We start from the raw sequence: 18,060 nt of genomic DNA, 5'->3' as shown, positions 1-18,060 counted from the left end.
TTTTAAAGTCTATTTGGTCTGATATGAGTACTGTTACTTCAGCTTTCTTTGATTTCCATTTGCATGGGATATTATTTTCCATACCCTTACTTTAAGTCTGTGTGTGTCCTTAGGTTTGAGGTTTATTTTTATACAGCATATATAGAGGTCTTGTTTTATATCCATTTAGCCGTCTGTTTCTTTAGGTTGGAGCATTTATTGCATTTATATTTAAGGTAATTATTGATATATATGTTTCTATTGCTATATTCTTAGTTGTTTAGATTTTTTATTTAGGTCTTATGCTTTTCTTGTGTTTCCTTCCTAGAGAAGTTTCTCCAGCATTTGTTGTAAAGATGGTTTGGTGATGCTGAATTCTGTTAGCTGTTGCTTATCTGTAAAGCTATTGATTTCTTTGGTGATTTTTGAATGGGAGCTTTGCTGAGTAGAAGATTCTTGTGTGTAGGATTTTTCTTTTCATCTCTTTAAATATATCCCTTCTGGTCTTCAGAGTTTCTGCTATAACAAGCTGATAACCTTATGGTGATACCCTTGTACAATACTTATCTCTTCCCTTTCTGCTTTTATTATTTTCCTTTGTGTTTAATTTTTTTGTCTGATTATTATGTTTCTCATCATAGTTCTCCTGGTTGTATACTATATGGTACTCTTTGTGCTTCTTGGCACTGGGTAATTATTTCCTTTCTCACAGTTGGGAAGATTTTTTACTATAATCTCTTGAAATATTTTATCAGATCCCTTTTCGTTTTCTTCTTCAGGAATCCCTTTAATTTTGGTGCATTTAATGTTGCCCCAGAAGTCTATGAGAGTGTCCTCATTGTTTTCATTCTTTTTCTTTTATTCTGTTCCACAGAAGTGATTTCCACCATTTTATCTTCCAGATAATTTTTCCATCTTCTGTCTCAGTTGTTCTCAGCTTTTCATTCCTTCTAGTGTATTTTTTCTTTTCAGTTATTGTACTTTTCATCACTGATTGTTTTTTAGTTCTTATAAGTTTTTGTCAAACATTTATTCTATCTTCTCAATTTGGGTCTCCATTTTATTTCTGAGATTTTAGATCATCCTTGCTATCATCACTCTCAATACTTTTTCAGTTAAATTGCTTATCTTCTCTTCATTTATTTGGCTTTTTATATCTTTACCTTGCTTCTTTGCCTGCAACACATTCATCTTGCATCTCATTTTGTCTTAATGTGTTTGTGATCTCCTTTCAACAGGTTACAGAGTAATAGTTCCTCTTACGTTCTGGTGTCTGATACATGGTGGAAAGTTTAGTCCAGGGGCTTGTGTAGGCTTCCTGGTGTGAGTGACTGTTGCTTGCACTCGGTTGGTTGGAGTTTGATCTTGTCTCTCTGTTGTACAAGGCCACGTCAAGGACTGTGTTTTGGGGAGTCTGTAAGCTTACTTAACCTTTACCCAGTCTGTCTGCTGATGGGCAGGTCTGTGTTCATCTCTTGATAGTTGTTTATCCTGAGGCATTCAGCACTGGAGTTTGCAGGCTGTTAGATGGAAGCTGTTCTGGTACCAAGATGGGTAACTGTGGGAGAGGTCACACCAGTTAATATTCCCTTGGGCCTGGTAATGTCTGTTGATTCAGCAGCTGTGACTCAGTTCTCCCACCATGGGTGCTGAGGTTGATCCCAAGCCAGGAAATCAAGATATCTCAAGCCACATCACTTGACCAAAGAAAACAAAACAAACAGACAAACACCAAGAAAATAATAAAAATAAAAACAAAAAAGAAGACACTAAAGAAGAAAACAACCAATGAAACAAAAACAAACTCTGAAACCAAAACAAACAATAAAAACAAAATTAACAAATGTGAAACAAAAACAACAAAAAAGCAAAGAAAGCAAATAATAAACACACACAAAAAAGACAACAAATCAATTTTTTAAATCACAGAAGAGAGAAAGAAAAAACCCCAAATAGAACACACCAGCAAACAAAAAGATAACAAAAACACTTAATGATGGTGCCTTGTTTCCAATGCAGTTCATGCTCCCTCTAGGAGCATTCCCAAGGGTGGAGCTCCTCAGTCTTGTCCTTTAAGGTTGTCTCCACACAGCCAACAGCAGTGCTCTCCTTGGGTTTGCTCTCCAAACCCCAAACTCCAGCACCCAGCCCCAACCCTCATTGGCAGACGACTATCTCAAGCTGGGGCATGCAGAGCTGTGTTAAAGATTTTCTGTGCCAGTCTTTCTCTGTCCTGCCTGCCACAGGCTGTCCACTACACTTTCTTCTGATAGCCCACCAAACCCTCCTGCTATTTCAGCATTCTTCTCCACCAGTGAGAGGGCCTTCTCCAGGTGTGGTAATCTCTCTTCTCCTTCATTTCCAACCATAGGGTGTGGGTCCCATCCTGTTTCCTCTTTTGTTCTTCCCTTTCTCTCCTTCAGCTCAGTTCACGTGCTCAGTCGTGTCCAAATTTTTGTGACCCCATGGACTGCAGCACACCAGGCTTCCCTATCCATCACCAACTCCCAGAGTTTATTCAAATTCATATCCATTGAGTTGGTGATGCCACTGAATCATCTCATCCTCTGTCATCCCATTCTCCTCCCACCTTCAATCTTTCCCAGCATCAAGCTCTTTTCAAACAAGTCAGCTCTTGGCATCAGATGGCCAAAGTACTGGAGTTTCAGCTCCAACATCAGTGCTTCCAATGAACACTCAGGACTGATTTCCTTTAGGATGGAATGGGTGGATCTGTTTGTAGTTCCTTGGAGTACTCTCAAGAGTCTTCTCCAATACCACAGTTCAAAAGCATCCATTCTTCAGTGCTCAACTTTCTTTATAGTCCAATTCTCACATCCATACATGACTACTGGAAAAACCATAGCCTTGACTAGACAGACCTTTCTTGGCAAAGTAAGGTCTCTGCTTTTTAATATGCCATCTAGGTTGGCCATAGGACTTCACTCATAGCTCAGTCAGTAAAGACTCTGACTGCAATGCAAGAGACTTGGGTTTGATTCCTGGGTTGGGAAGGTCCCCTGGAGAAGGAAATGGCAGTTCACTCCAGTATTCTTACCTGGAAAATCCCATGGACAGAGGAGCCTGACGGGCTACAGTCCATGAGGTTGCAAGAGTCAGACACAACTTAGCGACTAAACCACCACCAGGTTGGTCATAACTTTCCTTCCAAGGAGTAAGCTTCTTTTAATTTCATGTCTGCAGTCACCATCTGCAGTGATTTTGGAGCCCCAAAAGATAAAGTCTGCCACTGTTTCCCCATCTATTTGCCATGAAGTGATGGGACCGGATGCCATGATCTTAGTTTTCTGAATGTTGAGCTTTAAGCCAACTTTTTCACTCTCCTCTTTCACTTTCATCAAGAGGCTCTTTAGTTCTTCTTCACTTTTTGCCATAAGGGTGGTGTCATCTGCATATTTGTTATTGATATTTCAATATCAATAGAAGTTATTGATATTTCTCCCAACAATCTTGATTCCAGCTTGTGCTTCCTCCATCCCAGCGTTTCTCATGATGTATGTACTCTGCATATAAGTTAAATAAGCAGGATGACAGTATACAGCCTTGATGTACTCCTTTCCTGATTTGGAACCAGGCTGTTGTTCCATGTCCAGTTCTAACTGTCGATTACTGACCTGCATAGAGATTTCTCAAAAGGTGAGTAAGGTGGTCTGGTATTCCCATCTCTTTCAGAATTTTCCAGAGTTTGTTGTGATCCACATAGTCAAAGGCTTTGGCATAGTCAATAAAGCATAAATCGAAGTTCTTTGGAACTCTGTTGCTTTTTCAATGATCCAGTGGATGTTGGCAATTTGATCTCTGGTCCCTCTGCCTTTTCGAAAACCAGCTTGAACATCTGGAAGTTCACGATTCAGGTATTGTTGAAGCCGGACTTGGAGAATTTTGAAAGAATTACTTTACTAGCGTGTGAGATGAGTGCAATCATGCAGTAGTTTGAGCATTCTTTGGCATTTCCTTTCTTTGGGATTGGAATGAAAACTGACCTTTTCTAGTCCTGTAGGCATTGCTGAGTTTCCCAAATTTCTCTCTTTAGTCTTATCCTAATATGCAGGAATATTTTCTTGTTCTTTTCTGTGACTGTGGTCTTCTGCTAGTGTTCAGCTGGTGTTTTGTGTGAATTGTTTCACTTGTAGATGTATTCTTGATGTTCTTTTGGGAAGAAATGAGCCTCAGGTAGTCCTATTCTGCCATCTTTAGCAGACCATGACTTTTTATAATATTGCGGATATTAACCCCATAACATACAAATGATTTGCCAATATTTCCCCTTCTTCACTTTGTTGATGGTTTTCTTTGCTTTATAGAAGTTTTTTTAGTTTGATATAGTCCCACTTTTTTTTTAATTTTTAATATTAGTATTTATTTATTCAGAAAAATATTCATTAAACACCAGCTATTTGTCAGGGACTTAGGATCTAGAAATAGGTTAATAGAAACCCACACAGTCAATTCTCAACACACTGGATATAATCTCTTATACCTCTATAATTAAAAATTAAATACAAAGTATTATGTTGAAGAAACTCCAAAGCTGATATAGTCCCACTTTTTAATTTTTGCTTTAATTATTATAGCTTTTGGTGTCAAATCCCAAAACCACTGCTAAAATCAATATCAAGGAGGTCATTCCCTATTTTTTCCTAGGAATTAAATGACTTCAGGACTGAAGTTAAAGTAATTCATCTATTTTGCATTTATTTTTGTATATTGTGGTAGATAGGGATTCATCAATTTTATTTTTTTACATGTGCCTGTCCGGTTTTCCCAGCATCATTTTTTAAGAGGCTATACTTTCCACATCGTATTTTCCTTCTTTCTTTGCTATAAATTAATTGTCCATATATGCATGAGTTTCTCAGTTACCTATTCTGTACTATTGATCTATTGTGTCTATTTACATGCCAATAACATATTGTTTTGATTACTATAGCTTTGTAATATAGTTTGCAATTAGGATGTGTGATACTTTCAACTTTGTTCAACATTCTCAAGATTGCTTTGACTAACTGAGATATTTTGTGGTTTCATACAAATTTTAGAATTTTGCTTCTCTTCCTGTTAAAACTGCCACTGACATTTTGATAAAGATTGCCTTTACTCTACAGCTGTTTTGGTAGTATGAATATTTTAACACTATTAATTCTTTCAATCTATGAGCACAGAATTTAATTACATTTTTGTGTCTTCTTCAGTTGATTTTATCACTGCTTTTATTTTATTTTACCTCCTTGGTTAAATTTACTCCTAGATATTTTATTCTTTTGAATTTACTTGTAAATGAGATTGTTTCCTTAATTTATCTTCCTGATATTGTGTTGTTAGTGCATAGAAATACAACTGATTTTTGTATATTGATTTTGTATCCTGCAACTTTGCAAAATTGATATATTAAATTCAACATTTTTTGTGAAATATAGATTTTTCTATACACAATAGCACTTTATCTGTAAATAGAGACAGTTTTATTTCTTTATTTAAATGTGGATGCTTTTTATTTCTTTTGCTGGCCATTTCTCTGCCAAGATTCAGTACTATGTTGCATAAAGTAGGAAGTATGTTTCATAATCTTAGATGAAAAACTTTCAGCTTTTCAACAGTGAGTATGATGTTAGTTGTGGGTTTGTCATAGATGACCTTTATGTTATTGAGGTATGTTTTCTTTATACCTAGCTTGTTGAGATTTTTTTATAATTAGATGTTGAGCTCTAATATTTTTGTATATCTATTGACTGTGTGCTCAGTTGTGTCCAATTCTCTGCAACTCCATGGACTGTAGCCCACTGGGGTCCTCTATCCAGGAAATTTTCCAGGCAAGAATACTGGAGTGGGTTGCCATTACCTACTCCAGGGGATTTTCCCAACTCAGGGATTGAACTGGCATATCTTGTATCTCCTGTATTAGTATACATATTCTTTACCACTACCCCACCTGGAAACCCAAGATTTGTGTGTGTGTGCCTAAAATCTGTGCAAATTGCTAGAATGCCTTATTGCCAAGGGGTGAAGAAACAGTAGAAGCTAAATCAACTCCAGCTTTGTATCTGAAGCTAAGAAAGATCACATAATTTTTATTCTTCATTTTGTTAATGTGATGTATCACCTTCACTGATTTGAATAATTCCATCCTTGTAATGAATCCCACTTAATTATGTTGTCTGATTCTTTTAATGTATTGCTAAATTCCATTTGTTAATATTTTGTTGAGTATTTTTGCATCTATGTTCATCATAGATATTAGATTGTAACTATTACTTTTAGTGTTCTTATCACACTTTAGTATGTCAGTAATTGTCACCTGTAAAATTAGTTTTATAGTGTTCTCTAATTTGTGAAGTTTTAAGAATAATGGACACTAATTCTTCATTAAAATTTTGGTAGAGTTCACAAGTGAAGTCAACTGGTTCATCATATTTACTTTTTGGAGGTTTGATTCAAATGATTCAAGTCTTTTACTTGTAATTAATCTGTTCAGATTTTTTATTTCTTCGTGATTCAGTCTAGGTGGATTATATATTGATAGGAATGTTTCCATTTTTTCTAGGTTGTCCAAATATTGGCATATGTTGTTCATGATAATCTCATGATCTTCTATTTGTGTTATATCAGCTATATCTCATCCTTCACTTCTAATTTTATTTATTTGAATCCCCACTCTTCTTTTCAGTATCTAGTGAAATGCTTGTTTCTTTTATTTATTTCTTCAAAGAACAGCTCTAAATTGTATTGGTTTTTTTCTGTCATGTTTTTATTTCAGTTATTTCTATTTTGCTTCTACCAACTTTGGGCTTAGTACATTCTTCTTTTTATACTTCCTTGAAAGGTATAAAAACAGGCATATTATTGATCTTCCCTTTTTATTATAGTAGGAATTTATTGCTATTGACTATTCTCATAGAATTCTTTTTGATGTAATCCAGAAATCTTAGTGTTTTCCTTCCTTTTTCATTTCTATAAAGATATTTTTAAATTTCTCTTCTGAGTTTTTCCTTTATTTAGTATTTAGTAGCATATCATTTAATTACCACATATGAATTTGTAACTGTGAATTTTCTAGCGTTCCCCTTGCAATTTATTTATAGTTTTATACCAGTGAGGACAAAAAAGTCTTATACCAGTATGAACAAAAGAGATGCTTGATATGATTTTAATCCTCTTAAATTTATTAAGCCTGTTATTTGTCTACAGTAGTAGCTCTCCTGGGGAATGTTCCATGTGTGCTGTGTATTCTGTTAGAATAAATAATCTGTAAATGTCAGTTCAGTCCATCTCATCCAAAGCGTGTTTTATCTTCAATGTTTCCTCATAAATTTTCTGAAAGAAAGAAGATCAAAAAAGAAGAGATGGGGGAATTGAAAAATACAAATTAAATGGGAGCACTGAATATGAACTAGAAAAAGTGAAACAAAAAAGATAAAAGTAAAAGATCTTTTCATGTGTTTGTTAGCCATCTGTATGTCTTCTTTGGAGAAATGTCCATTTAGTTCTTTGGCCCATTTTTTGATTGGGTCATTTATTTTTCTGGAATTGAGCTTCAGGAGTTGCTTGTATATTTTTGAGATTAATCCTTTATCTGTTTCTTCATTTGCTATTATTTTCTCCCAATCTGAGGGCTGTCTTTTCACCTTACTTATAGTTTCCTTTGTAGTGCAGAAGCTTTTAAGTTTCATTAGGTCCCATTTGTTTAGTTTTGCTTTTATTTCGAAAGAACAGCATGTATATTATCTATGGTGAAACAAATCACCAGCCCAGGTGGGATGCATGAGACAAGTGCTCGGGCCTGGTGCACTGTGAGGACCCAGAGGAGTCGGGTGGAGAGGGAGGTGGGAGGGGGGATCGGGATGGGGAATACGTGTAACTCTATGGCTGATTCATGTCAATGTATGACAAAACCCACTGAAATGTTGTGAAGTAATTAGCCTCCAACTAATAAAAAAAATTTTTTAAAAAAAGTAAAAGATCATCACATAGTTCAGTTGCTTTTAAACATGGCTACTCATTAGAAACATATGTGAGCTCTGGTGAAAAACAGCAATACCTGGGCATTTGTATTTTTCAAAAAGCTTTCAAGATAATTGTGATATGCATCTGGATTTTAAATAGTGAATACAGGTTTTTCTATTAAATGGTAGTTTTGATGATACAGAGTTCTATTGTTTTTCTGTTGAGCAATCATGATACAATGGTATTAAGTGTGTAATAGTTACATAATCACAATAGTAAAAGATGTTTATTAGTTTTCACAGTCAAGGAAAGAATAGTTTTCACAATCAATAGCCAGACAAAAAAGAAATTACATTTGCAAGCCATATTGGGAACAAGACAAACCTAAAAATATTTGGGGGGTCAAGCAGAGTGATGTGGTAGGTGGAATTGCATACATGCACATGTTTTCATCCACTCAGCCAGTCTATGTCTTTTGGTTGGTGCATTTAATCCATTTCCATTTAAGGTAATTACTGATATGTATGATCTTAATACTGTTTCTTAATTGTTTGGAGTTTATTTTCTGTAGGTCATTTGTTTCTCTTGTGTTTCCTGCCTAGAGAAGTTCCTTTAGCATTTGTTGTAAAGCTGGTTTGGTGGTGCTGAATTCTCTTAACTTTTGCTTGTCTGGAAAGCTTTTGATTTCTCCATCAAGTCTGAACAAGAGTCTTTCTGGGTAGAGTATTCTTGGGTGTAGGTTCTTCCCTTTCATCACTTTAAATATATCGTGCCATTCCCTTCTGCCTTGTAGGGTTTCTGTTGAGAAATCTGCTGATAGCCTGATGAAAGTTCCCTTGTATGTTGTCATTTTTTCCTTGTTACTTTTAATATTTTATCTGTCTTTAATTTTTGAGAGTCTGATTACTATGTGTCTCGATGTGTTCCTCCTCGGGTTTATCCTATCTGAGAAACTCTGTGCTTCCTGGATTTGGTTGAATGTTTCCTTTCCCATGTTAGGGAAGTTTTCAGCTATTATCTCTTCAAGTATTTTCTCAGGTGCTTTTTCTCTCTCTTCTACTTCTTAGACCCCTATAATGTGAATACTGGTGTATTTGATGTTGTCCCAGAGGTCTCTGAGGTTGTCTTTGTTTCTTTTCACTCTTTTTTCTATATCCTATTCTGTGGCAGTGATTTCAACCATTGTCTTCCAGGCCACTTATCCGTTCTTCTGCCTCAGTTATTCGGCTATTGATTCCTTCTAGTGCATTATTCATCTATCTGTTTGTTCTTTAGTTCTTATAGTTCTTTGGTAAACATTTCTTGCATCTTCTTCATTGTTTTCCCAAGATCTTGGATCATTTTAACTATCATTATTCTAAATTCTTTTTCTGGAAGGTTGCCTATCTCCACTTCATTTAGTTGTTTTTCTAGAGTTTTATCTTGTCCCTTCATCTGGGACATAACTTTCTGCTTTTTCATCTTAATGAACTTTTTGTTTTAGCTGCTGTGGGACTTTGGTTCTTTTTGCTTCTTCTGTCTGCCCTCTGATGAAACGTTCCAGATTTTTAAAACTTGGAGCTGAGAATTCATTTAGACTCATATCCCCTCTGAAGATGGGATGGGGATAAAATACAAGATCACCCAAACATTTCCCTTAGGACCCACAACAATAGCTCTGTGAGTCTCACACTGTAAAAAAAGTGAATTTTTAGCCTTAAATAATGTTGTGACATACAGACATTTTCTGATAGAAATGCAAGTGTAAATGATAGGGATAGAGTAGGATATTTAGGGCTTCCCTCGTGGCTCAGGTTGTAAAGATTCTACCTGTGATGCAAGAGACATAGGTTCAATGCAGGAGACACAGGTATAGAACAGGGAACTATAGTCAATATGTTGTAATAACTTATAATGGAAAATAATTTCAAAAATAATATATGTGCATTTCTATAACTGAATCACTCTGCTGTGCTCCTGAAACATTGTCAATCAACTATACTTTAATGAAATATATATATTGAGAAAAAAATTGGAAATTTTGTAAAATGAATATTCCAAATTTGAAAGAATAGTAGAAGAAAGAAAAATTACACATGCTGGCTAAATAATCTGTAGTAATCTTCAACATTACCTAGCTTTTTACCACATTTTCTTCAAGTATCTTTGGCCAGTCAGTTCAGTCGCTCAGTCGTGTCTGACTCTTTGCAACCCCATGGACTGCAGCACAACAGGCATCCCTGTCCATCACCAACTCTCAGAGCTTGCTCTAACACATGTCCATCGAGTTAGTGATGCCATCCAACCATCCCATCCTCTGTCATCCCTTTCTCCTCCTGCCCTCAATCTTACCCAGCATTAGGGTCTTTTCCAATGAGTCAGTTCTTCACATCAGGTGGCCAGAGTATTGGAGTTTCAGCTCCAAAATCAGTCCTTCCAATGAATATTCAGAACTGATTTCCTCTAGGATAGACTGGTTGGGTCTCCTTGCGGTCCAAGGGACTCTCAAGAGTCTTAGCCAACACCACAGTTCAAAAGCATCAAATCTTCAGTGCTCAGTTTGCTTTATAGTCCAACTCTCACATCCATACATGACTACTGGGAAAACCATAGCTTTGACTAGATGGACCTTTGTCAGTAAAGTAATGTCTCTGCTTTTTAGTATGCTGTGTAGGTTGGTCATAACTTTTCTTCCAAGGAGTAAGCATCTTTTACTTTCATGGCTGCAGTCACCATCTGCAGTGATTTTGGAGCCAAAAAAATAGTCTCTCATTTTTTCCATTGTTTCCCCATCTAATGGTATGAAATGGTATGGACCTAACAGAAACAGAAGAATATTAAGAAGTGGCAAGAATACACAGAAGAAAACCACTACAATATTGTAAAGTAATTAGTCTCCAAATAATAAAAATAAATGGAAAAAAAAAGAATACACAGAAGAACTATACAAAAAGATCTTTGTGACCCAGATAACTACAATGCTGTGGTCACTCACCTAGAGCCAGACATTCTGGAATGTGAAGTAAAGTGGGCCTTAGGAAGCATCACTATGAACAAAGCTAGTGGAGGTGATAGAATTTCAGTTGACCTATTTCAAATGCTAAAATATGATGCCATTGAAGTGTTGTACTCAATATGCCAGCAAATTTAGAAAACTTAGCAGTGGCCATAGGACTGGAAAAGGTCAGTTTTCATTCCAATCCCAAAGAAAGGCAATGCCAAAGAATGTTCAACTGGCCACACAATTGCACTCATCTCACATGCTAGCGAAGGAATGCTCAAAATTCTCCAAGCTAGGCTTCAACAGTACATGACCTGTGAATTTCCAGATGTTCAAGCTGGATTTAGAAAAGGCAGAGGAACCGGAGATCAAATTGCCAACATCTGTTGGATTATCGAAACAGCAAGAGAGTTGCAGAAAAACATCTACTTCTTTATTGACTACACCAAAGCCTTTGACTGTGTGGATCAAAACAAGCTCTGGAAAATTCTGAAAGAGATGGGAATACCAGACTACCTTACCTGTCTCCTGAAAAATCTATATGCAGGTCAAGAAGCAACAGTTAGAACTGGACATAAACCAACAGACTTGTTCCAAATAGGAAAAGGAGTACATCAAGGTTCTATATTGTCACCCTGCTGGTTTAACTTATATGCAGAATGTATATGCTAAATGCCAGGCTGGATGAAGCACAAGCTGGAATCAAGATTGCTGTGAGAAATATCAATAACCTCAGATATGCAGATGACACCACCCTTATGGCAGAAAGCAAAGAAGAACTAAAGAGCCTCTTAATGAAAGTGAAAGAGAATGAAAAAGTTGGCTTAAAATTCAAAATGTAGAAAACAAAGATCATGACATCCAGTCCCATCACTTCATGGCAAATAGATGGGGTAACAATGGAAAGAGTGAGAAACTTTATTTTGGGGGACTCCAAAATCACTGCAGATGGCGACTGCAGCCATGAAATTAAAAGATGCCTGCTCCTTTGAAGAAAAGCTATGACCAACCTAGACGGCATATTAAAAAGCAGAGACATTAGTTTGCTGACAAAGGTCCACCTAGTCAAAGCTATTGTTTTCCCAGTAGTCATGTATGGATGTGAGAGTTGGACTGTAAAGAAAGCTGAGTGCTGAAGAATTGATGCTTTTGTACTGTTGTGTTGGAGAAGACTCTTGAGAGTCCCTTGGATTGCAAGGAGGTCCAACCAGTCCATCCTAGAGGAAATCAGTTCTGAATATTCATTGGAAGGACTGATTTTGGAGCTGAAACTCCAATACTCTGGCCACCTGATGTGAAGAACTGACTCATTGGAAAAGACCCTAATGCTGGGTAAGATTGAAGGCAGAAGGAGAAAGGGATGACAGAGGGTGAGATGGTTGGACGGCATCACTAACTCGATGGACATGAGTTAGAGCAAGCTTTAAGAGTTGGTGAGGGACAGGCAAGCCTGTCATGCTGCAGTCCATGGGATCCAAAGTGTCAGACACGACTGAGCGACAGAACTGAACTGAAACTGATCTTCACGGTGTCTGTAAAATGTACATGGCTTTCACTGGGCAAAACCCTAGGAACATAACACTTACATTTCCACACAGGGTATACCTAAACAAGGAAACACTCTGCGTGAGTGCAAGTAGGGCCTCCCATTCCTCTGGACCATGATGCACTATGCAACCTCCGTCTTTATCCTAGAGAAGTACTTCCATCCAGCACTCAGTAACACCCACCCCGTGGCTGACGGGGGTGCCAGATGTAGATAGTGACCAGGGATCCCATTCTAAATAGTGTGGAGGAGAGTCTGCTTACGAAAGAGATGGCCAAGCAGGGGACATAAAACAGGAGAGGCAGTGGAGTTCTCCGGGTGGGGTCCACGTCCTGTCACTGGGTACATTCTGTACACACGGGCCCCTTCCTTGCCTGGAGTCAATTCATGAAGACTTGACTTCATTAAGGAGGGGTTGGGGAAAGGTGGGGCCTGGCTCCAAGCGCCCCAGCTGGCGTCCCCTACCCCGGGGCAACCCCGCCCAGATTTGACAGAGTTAGCCCAAGCGGGGAGAGGCGGGGAGAAGCTGCCGGGTGGAAGGCGGGGCCAGCCGCTTCAAGCCGGCCAATAGGCGGCTCTCTAGGGCTGAGCCAGGAAAGGGCAGGGACGCAGCACCACCGCTTCCCGAGTTTCCCTTGTGGATGCACGGCCCCGGTGACTCCGCTCCTCCCGACGCAGAGGGGGTCTCAAGAGGACGGAGGAGCGGACTCCGGACGGAATTTCCAAGAAAGGGGAGAGGAAGGGAGCTCCACCCGCTCTGGAGTGGTTAAGTGAACGATGAAGGGCCGGCGGCGGCGGCGCCGGGAGTACTGCAAGTTCGCGCTGCTGTTGGTGCTATACACGCTGGTGCTTCTGCTCATCCCCTCGGTCCTGGACGGCGGCCGCGATGGGGACAAGGGAGCCCGGCACTGCCCAGGCCTGCAGCGCAGCCTGGGAGTGTGGAGCCTGGAGGCGGCGGCGGCGGGCGAGCGCGAAGAGGGCGCGGAGGCGCGGCCAGCTGCGGAGGGGGGCGCTGGCGGGTCCCCTAGATCCCCGGGCAACCTCAACAGCGCCGTCGGGGAGGCCGCGTCTCGCGAAAAGCAGCACATCTACGTGCATGCCACCTGGCGCACCGGCTCATCGTTCCTGGGCGAGCTCTTTAACCAGCACCCGGACGTTTTCTACTTGTACGAGCCCATGTGGCATCTGTGGCAGGCGCTGTATCCGGGCGACGCCGAGAGTCTGCAGGGCGCACTCCGCGACATGCTGCGCTCACTCTTCCGCTGTGACTTCTCAGTCCTGCAGCTGTACGCGCCGCCCGGTGACCCCGCTGCGCGCCCCCCGGACGCGGCCAATCTCACCACGGCCTCCCTCTTTCGCTGGCGGACCAACAAGGTCATCTGCTCGCCGCCGCTGTGCCCTGGCGCACCCCGGGCCCGCGCCGAGGTCGGCCTTGTAGAGGACGCCGCCTGCGAGCGCAGCTGCCCACCCGTGGCTCTCCGAGCCCTGGAGGCCGAATGCCGCAAGTATCCGGTGGTGGTCATCAAGGACGTGCGCCTTCTCGACCTGGGCGTGCTGGTGCCCCTTCTGCGCGACCCAGGCCTCAACCTGAAGGTGGTGCAGCTTTTCCGCGACCCGCGAGCTGTCCACAACTCGCGTCTCAAGTCCCGGCAGGGGCTGCTGCGCGAGAGCATCCAGGTGCTGCGCACCCGTCAAAGGGGCGACCGCTTCCACCGAGTGCTGCTGGCGCACGGCGTGGGAGCTCGCCCCGGGGGAGCGTCCCACGCGCTGCCAGCTGCGCCGCGTGCCGACTTCTTCCTGACCGGTGCGCTTGAGGTGATCTGCGAAGCCTGGATGCGCGATTTGCTGTTCGCGCGCGGCGCTCCCACCTGGCTGCGGCGCCGCTACCTGAGGCTGCGCTACGAGGACCTGGTGCGGCAGCCGCGCGCCCAGCTTCGCCGCTTGCAACGCTTTGCCGGGCTCCGCGCGCTTGCAGCCCTCGACGCCTTCGCGCTCAACATGACGCGCGGCGCTGCCTATGGCGCCGACCGGCCCTTCCACCTGTCGGCGCGCGATGCCCGCGAGGCCGTGCACGCCTGGCGCGAGCGCCTGAGCCGAGAGCAGGTGCACCAGGTGGAGGCCGCCTGCGCCCCAGCCATGCGCCTGCTGGCTTACCCTCGTAGCGGGGAAGACGTCGATGTCGAGCCGCCTGAGGATGAGGAGACACAGCTGGAGCCCGAGGAGGACGATGCCACGTAGCCGGCCACCCCGGGACGAATCCGGGTAAGGTGGCCCCCGGGCAGAGAAGGGGCAGGAAAGGTTCTTCTGGGAGCTAGGATCAGCCTGCAGCGAGAGGGGAGGGATGCCGTCTCAGATGGATCTCAGCGGCTGAAAATAGATCTGAGCAGTGGGGTAAGCCCAGCTGGGAGCGTTTGGTAGCGTCATCTGATCTCTAGAATAGACACCTGCCTTCTCACAGGAAGACCCTGAGAAGGTAGAGGTTAATAGCTGAGGTGGGACCCAAGCCTCCGCACTCTGTTTCCTCTCTGAAGTAAGAGGTAGTATGGTCTGTTGAGAATGAGGGAGTGGGGAAAGGAGGAGGGGATCTGAGAGGAGTAGAGAAGGTTTGAAAGTCACAGTGAAGCTCGAGATTGGAAATTGACATGAAATGTATAGGATTTCGTGAACCATTTCTAGGACCATTATCATTTCATCTTGAGGCCACTCTGTCCTATGGGGAAACCTTTTGAAGCAGTGTTTGCAGGCACAGAGAAAAAAACCAAAAAGCAGGATTTGAGGGAAAGTTGTTCACTGTTATCCTATCTGCCCCTAATCCGTTTCATATTTCTTCTCTGCCTCTGCCTCTCTGACTTGCAGACTCCGAGTCTTTCCTTCGGATTTACCAAGCAGATAGGTGTAATCAGGCCTCTCTTGTGACAGGTGTGTGTGTGTGTGTGTGTGTGTGTGTGTGTGTGTGTCTCAGGCTCTCTTGTGACAGGTGTGTGTGTGTGTGTGTGTGTGTGTGTGTGTGTCTCAGGCTCTCTTGTGACAGGTGTGTGTGTGTGTGTGTGTGTGTGTGTGTCTCAGGCTCTCTTGTGACAGGTGTGTGTGTGTGTGTGTGTGTGTGTGTGTGTGTGTGTGTGTGTGTGTGTGTGTGTGTCTCAGGCTCTGGTATATTGGCCGGGAATGGACTTTGATTTCCCCTGGTGACTCCCCCCACCCCCGCCCCCAATTGCTGGAGTCCACAGGATATTTGACCATATCCCGTTCACATCAGCTCACAAAAGCTGCCTGGTCTGCTTCCTCTAATGCAGACAGAACCTCTGGGCTGGGCTTCCCCAACTCTGCCCCATCTCCTTGAGAGATGGAACCTTGGATGGACATTAACATCTTTGGCTGTGACTGCAGAAGGATCTTTGTGAAAAGATATCCCCTCCCCATTGTTTTTTTTTTTTTTTTTTTTGGTTCTTTCTGTGTAAATCATATATCCAAAGCTATCCTAAGATGCCAAAATGGGACTTAAATGATCTCAAAATGTGTTCAGTGTCTGGGTCAGCCTATGGCCTGTTAGTTGGGCCTAGGGAAGTTTGTTGTGCATGATGCTGACCTCAGGAGTCTAGTGAGTGGAATAGAAATGTGATTCCCCAAACTTTGTATGAGTTGGAAGGGTGCAGTCCAGAGGAGGAAAAGCAGTGCGGGCTGGGCGGAAGTGACTTAAGTTTCCATTCATTAGTTTACAGTGTAATTCAGTATTCCTCTGGGATGAAGCTCTGAGGACAAAGTTGAAGATGTTAATGAAGATGAATTTTGTTGCTGTTAATAGAGCCAGAGTGACAGAGTGATTTTGGAAGCTGACTTTTCTCCCAGTGATCAAGTGATTTTCTTAGTTTCTGTAATTGCATAGGAAGTCTGTGTTCTTTCCTAAGCAGAGTGAAGGTAAAAGGCATCGGGTGACTTGGAACTTATCACTTTTTAACAAAAACATCCTTTCATCTGCTAATCCTGTGTTTACAGATGTAAATAACATAATGGTTCCCAACCCTCCTTCACAGGTCTGAGGGGCCGTCTCTTGAGGACAAATTGCTGCAGTGTTTTATGGCTTTAAGAGCTGACAGTCTCCCAGAAACTTTGACTGTTATTTTTTTTCATTTTTACTAACATGTAGCACTGACTGGGGTGAGGTAAGAAAGTGAACTGAGAGGAGGATTCGAGGCCACAAGTCTTCATCCTCTAGCAGGTTAGAGTCTGTGTGGGTGGCAGTGACTATGGGGCCAGACATTGGTGCTGGAGTTTGGAAGAGCCAATTGGGGCTTCCTTTGCAGGCTTGCAGAGACATCTGGGAACAAGCTTTAAGCTCTTTCATTCTCTGGTGATTGAACCCTTCCTCTGGCCTTTCTGCTGGAATTATCAGGCATGTACTATGTCACCACCAATCAGTGGATTTATTAAAATGCTTGTATTCCTGGTTCCTAGAAGGATAATGTTATTGGCCAACTGATGAGTTTCCAAAAGTCTGTCACATTGCATTCTATGGACGGGAAGGGGATGGATCCTTAGGTACCAATGCATTGAGTTAGGCATAGTGGCTATATCATTGTCATGACTGCCAACGAAAATAATAAACAATCTATAATAGGAATAGAAAACATTTTATTTGAGCCAGACTGAAGACTATAGCCCCGAAGACAGGAAGACGGATGACTGAGGAACTTCTCCAGAGAAACATGGTTTTCAGCCCAGTTTTATATTTTGTCAGAACAAAGAACACTAAGCAAGTCAGGAATCCATTCTGTCCAGGTTTAAAAAAATCAGCACCTACACAGTCAGTATGGCCTCAGCCCCTGGGAAGTGAGTCTTATCATGGAAGGAGCACCAGCATTGGTGTCCCAGGAAGGGAGACATTTAATTTTTATTTTTAACATGGACAATATTTTACTTCTATGCCCTTTTTATTAATAAAGTAGATGAACAGTGTATGTTTGATAGGCCACAAACAGGCTGTTTTAGTTAGCATCACATTTTAGTTAAATCATGTGTAAACCAGAAAGACTTCCCCATACCTCCATATGTGAGCATTTCTTTCATCATGGCATATTACCAGTTTTATAGATGAGAAATCAAAGACTCTGATAAATCAAATAACTTGCCCAAAGTCGCACCTGGGCTGCTGAAGGTCAGGCAGCAGTGGTGTTAGACTCCAGAGCTCAGAATCTCTCCATTATAACACACCCTCATCTGTGCCCCCCCCCTTACTATCTCCTGGCACACCTTTAGCACCACCGCAGCCAGGTTTAGTGGCTAGTCTAGGGTGAGAACCACATTTAGCTTTATTACTAATACTGAAAAAACCAATAAAATATCCCTGAACACTGCCAACAGCAGCTACACAGGAGAGCCTGTGACTCTAGCTAGGGCCATCTTCCCCATGGCTGTCCTTCACCTGGGACACTGCAGCATGCCCCCGGCTCAGCAGTGAATTAACCTGAGTGACTTCTGGATGCTCCAGACCTGATAGCCAGGATTTGGCAGGGTTGGGGGCCAGTGTACTTTTTTTCAGGTCTGGGTGGGAATTGTAGCAACAAACCAAGTCACCAAGGAGCCAGGCCCATTCCAT

The 18,060-nt window shown here is 42.0% G+C and overlaps 1 protein-coding gene across 1 annotated transcript in view; it reads left to right on the top strand.

Moving 5' to 3' along the window:
• The first annotated feature begins 13,066 nt into the window (after positions 1-13,066).
• The window catches only part of CHST7 (carbohydrate sulfotransferase 7), a 32,242-nt gene continuing 27,248 nt past the window's right edge, over positions 13,067-18,060 (top strand). Inside the window, exon 1 of the mRNA XM_065915453.1 lies at positions 13,067-14,729. Coding sequence (XP_065771525.1) covers positions 13,245-14,705 — 1,461 coding nt within the window. The 5' untranslated portion in view covers positions 13,067-13,244 and the 3' untranslated portion in view covers positions 14,706-14,729. The remainder of the gene's footprint in view (positions 14,730-18,060) is intronic.

Source organism: Muntiacus reevesi, chromosome X, assembly GCF_963930625.1.
Source record: "Muntiacus reevesi chromosome X, mMunRee1.1, whole genome shotgun sequence".
Classification (NCBI taxonomy): Eukaryota; Metazoa; Chordata; class Mammalia; order Artiodactyla; family Cervidae; genus Muntiacus; species Muntiacus reevesi.
The sequence above is the reverse complement of the archived record's forward strand: the minus strand, read 5'-3'. Positions and strand labels throughout refer to the sequence as shown.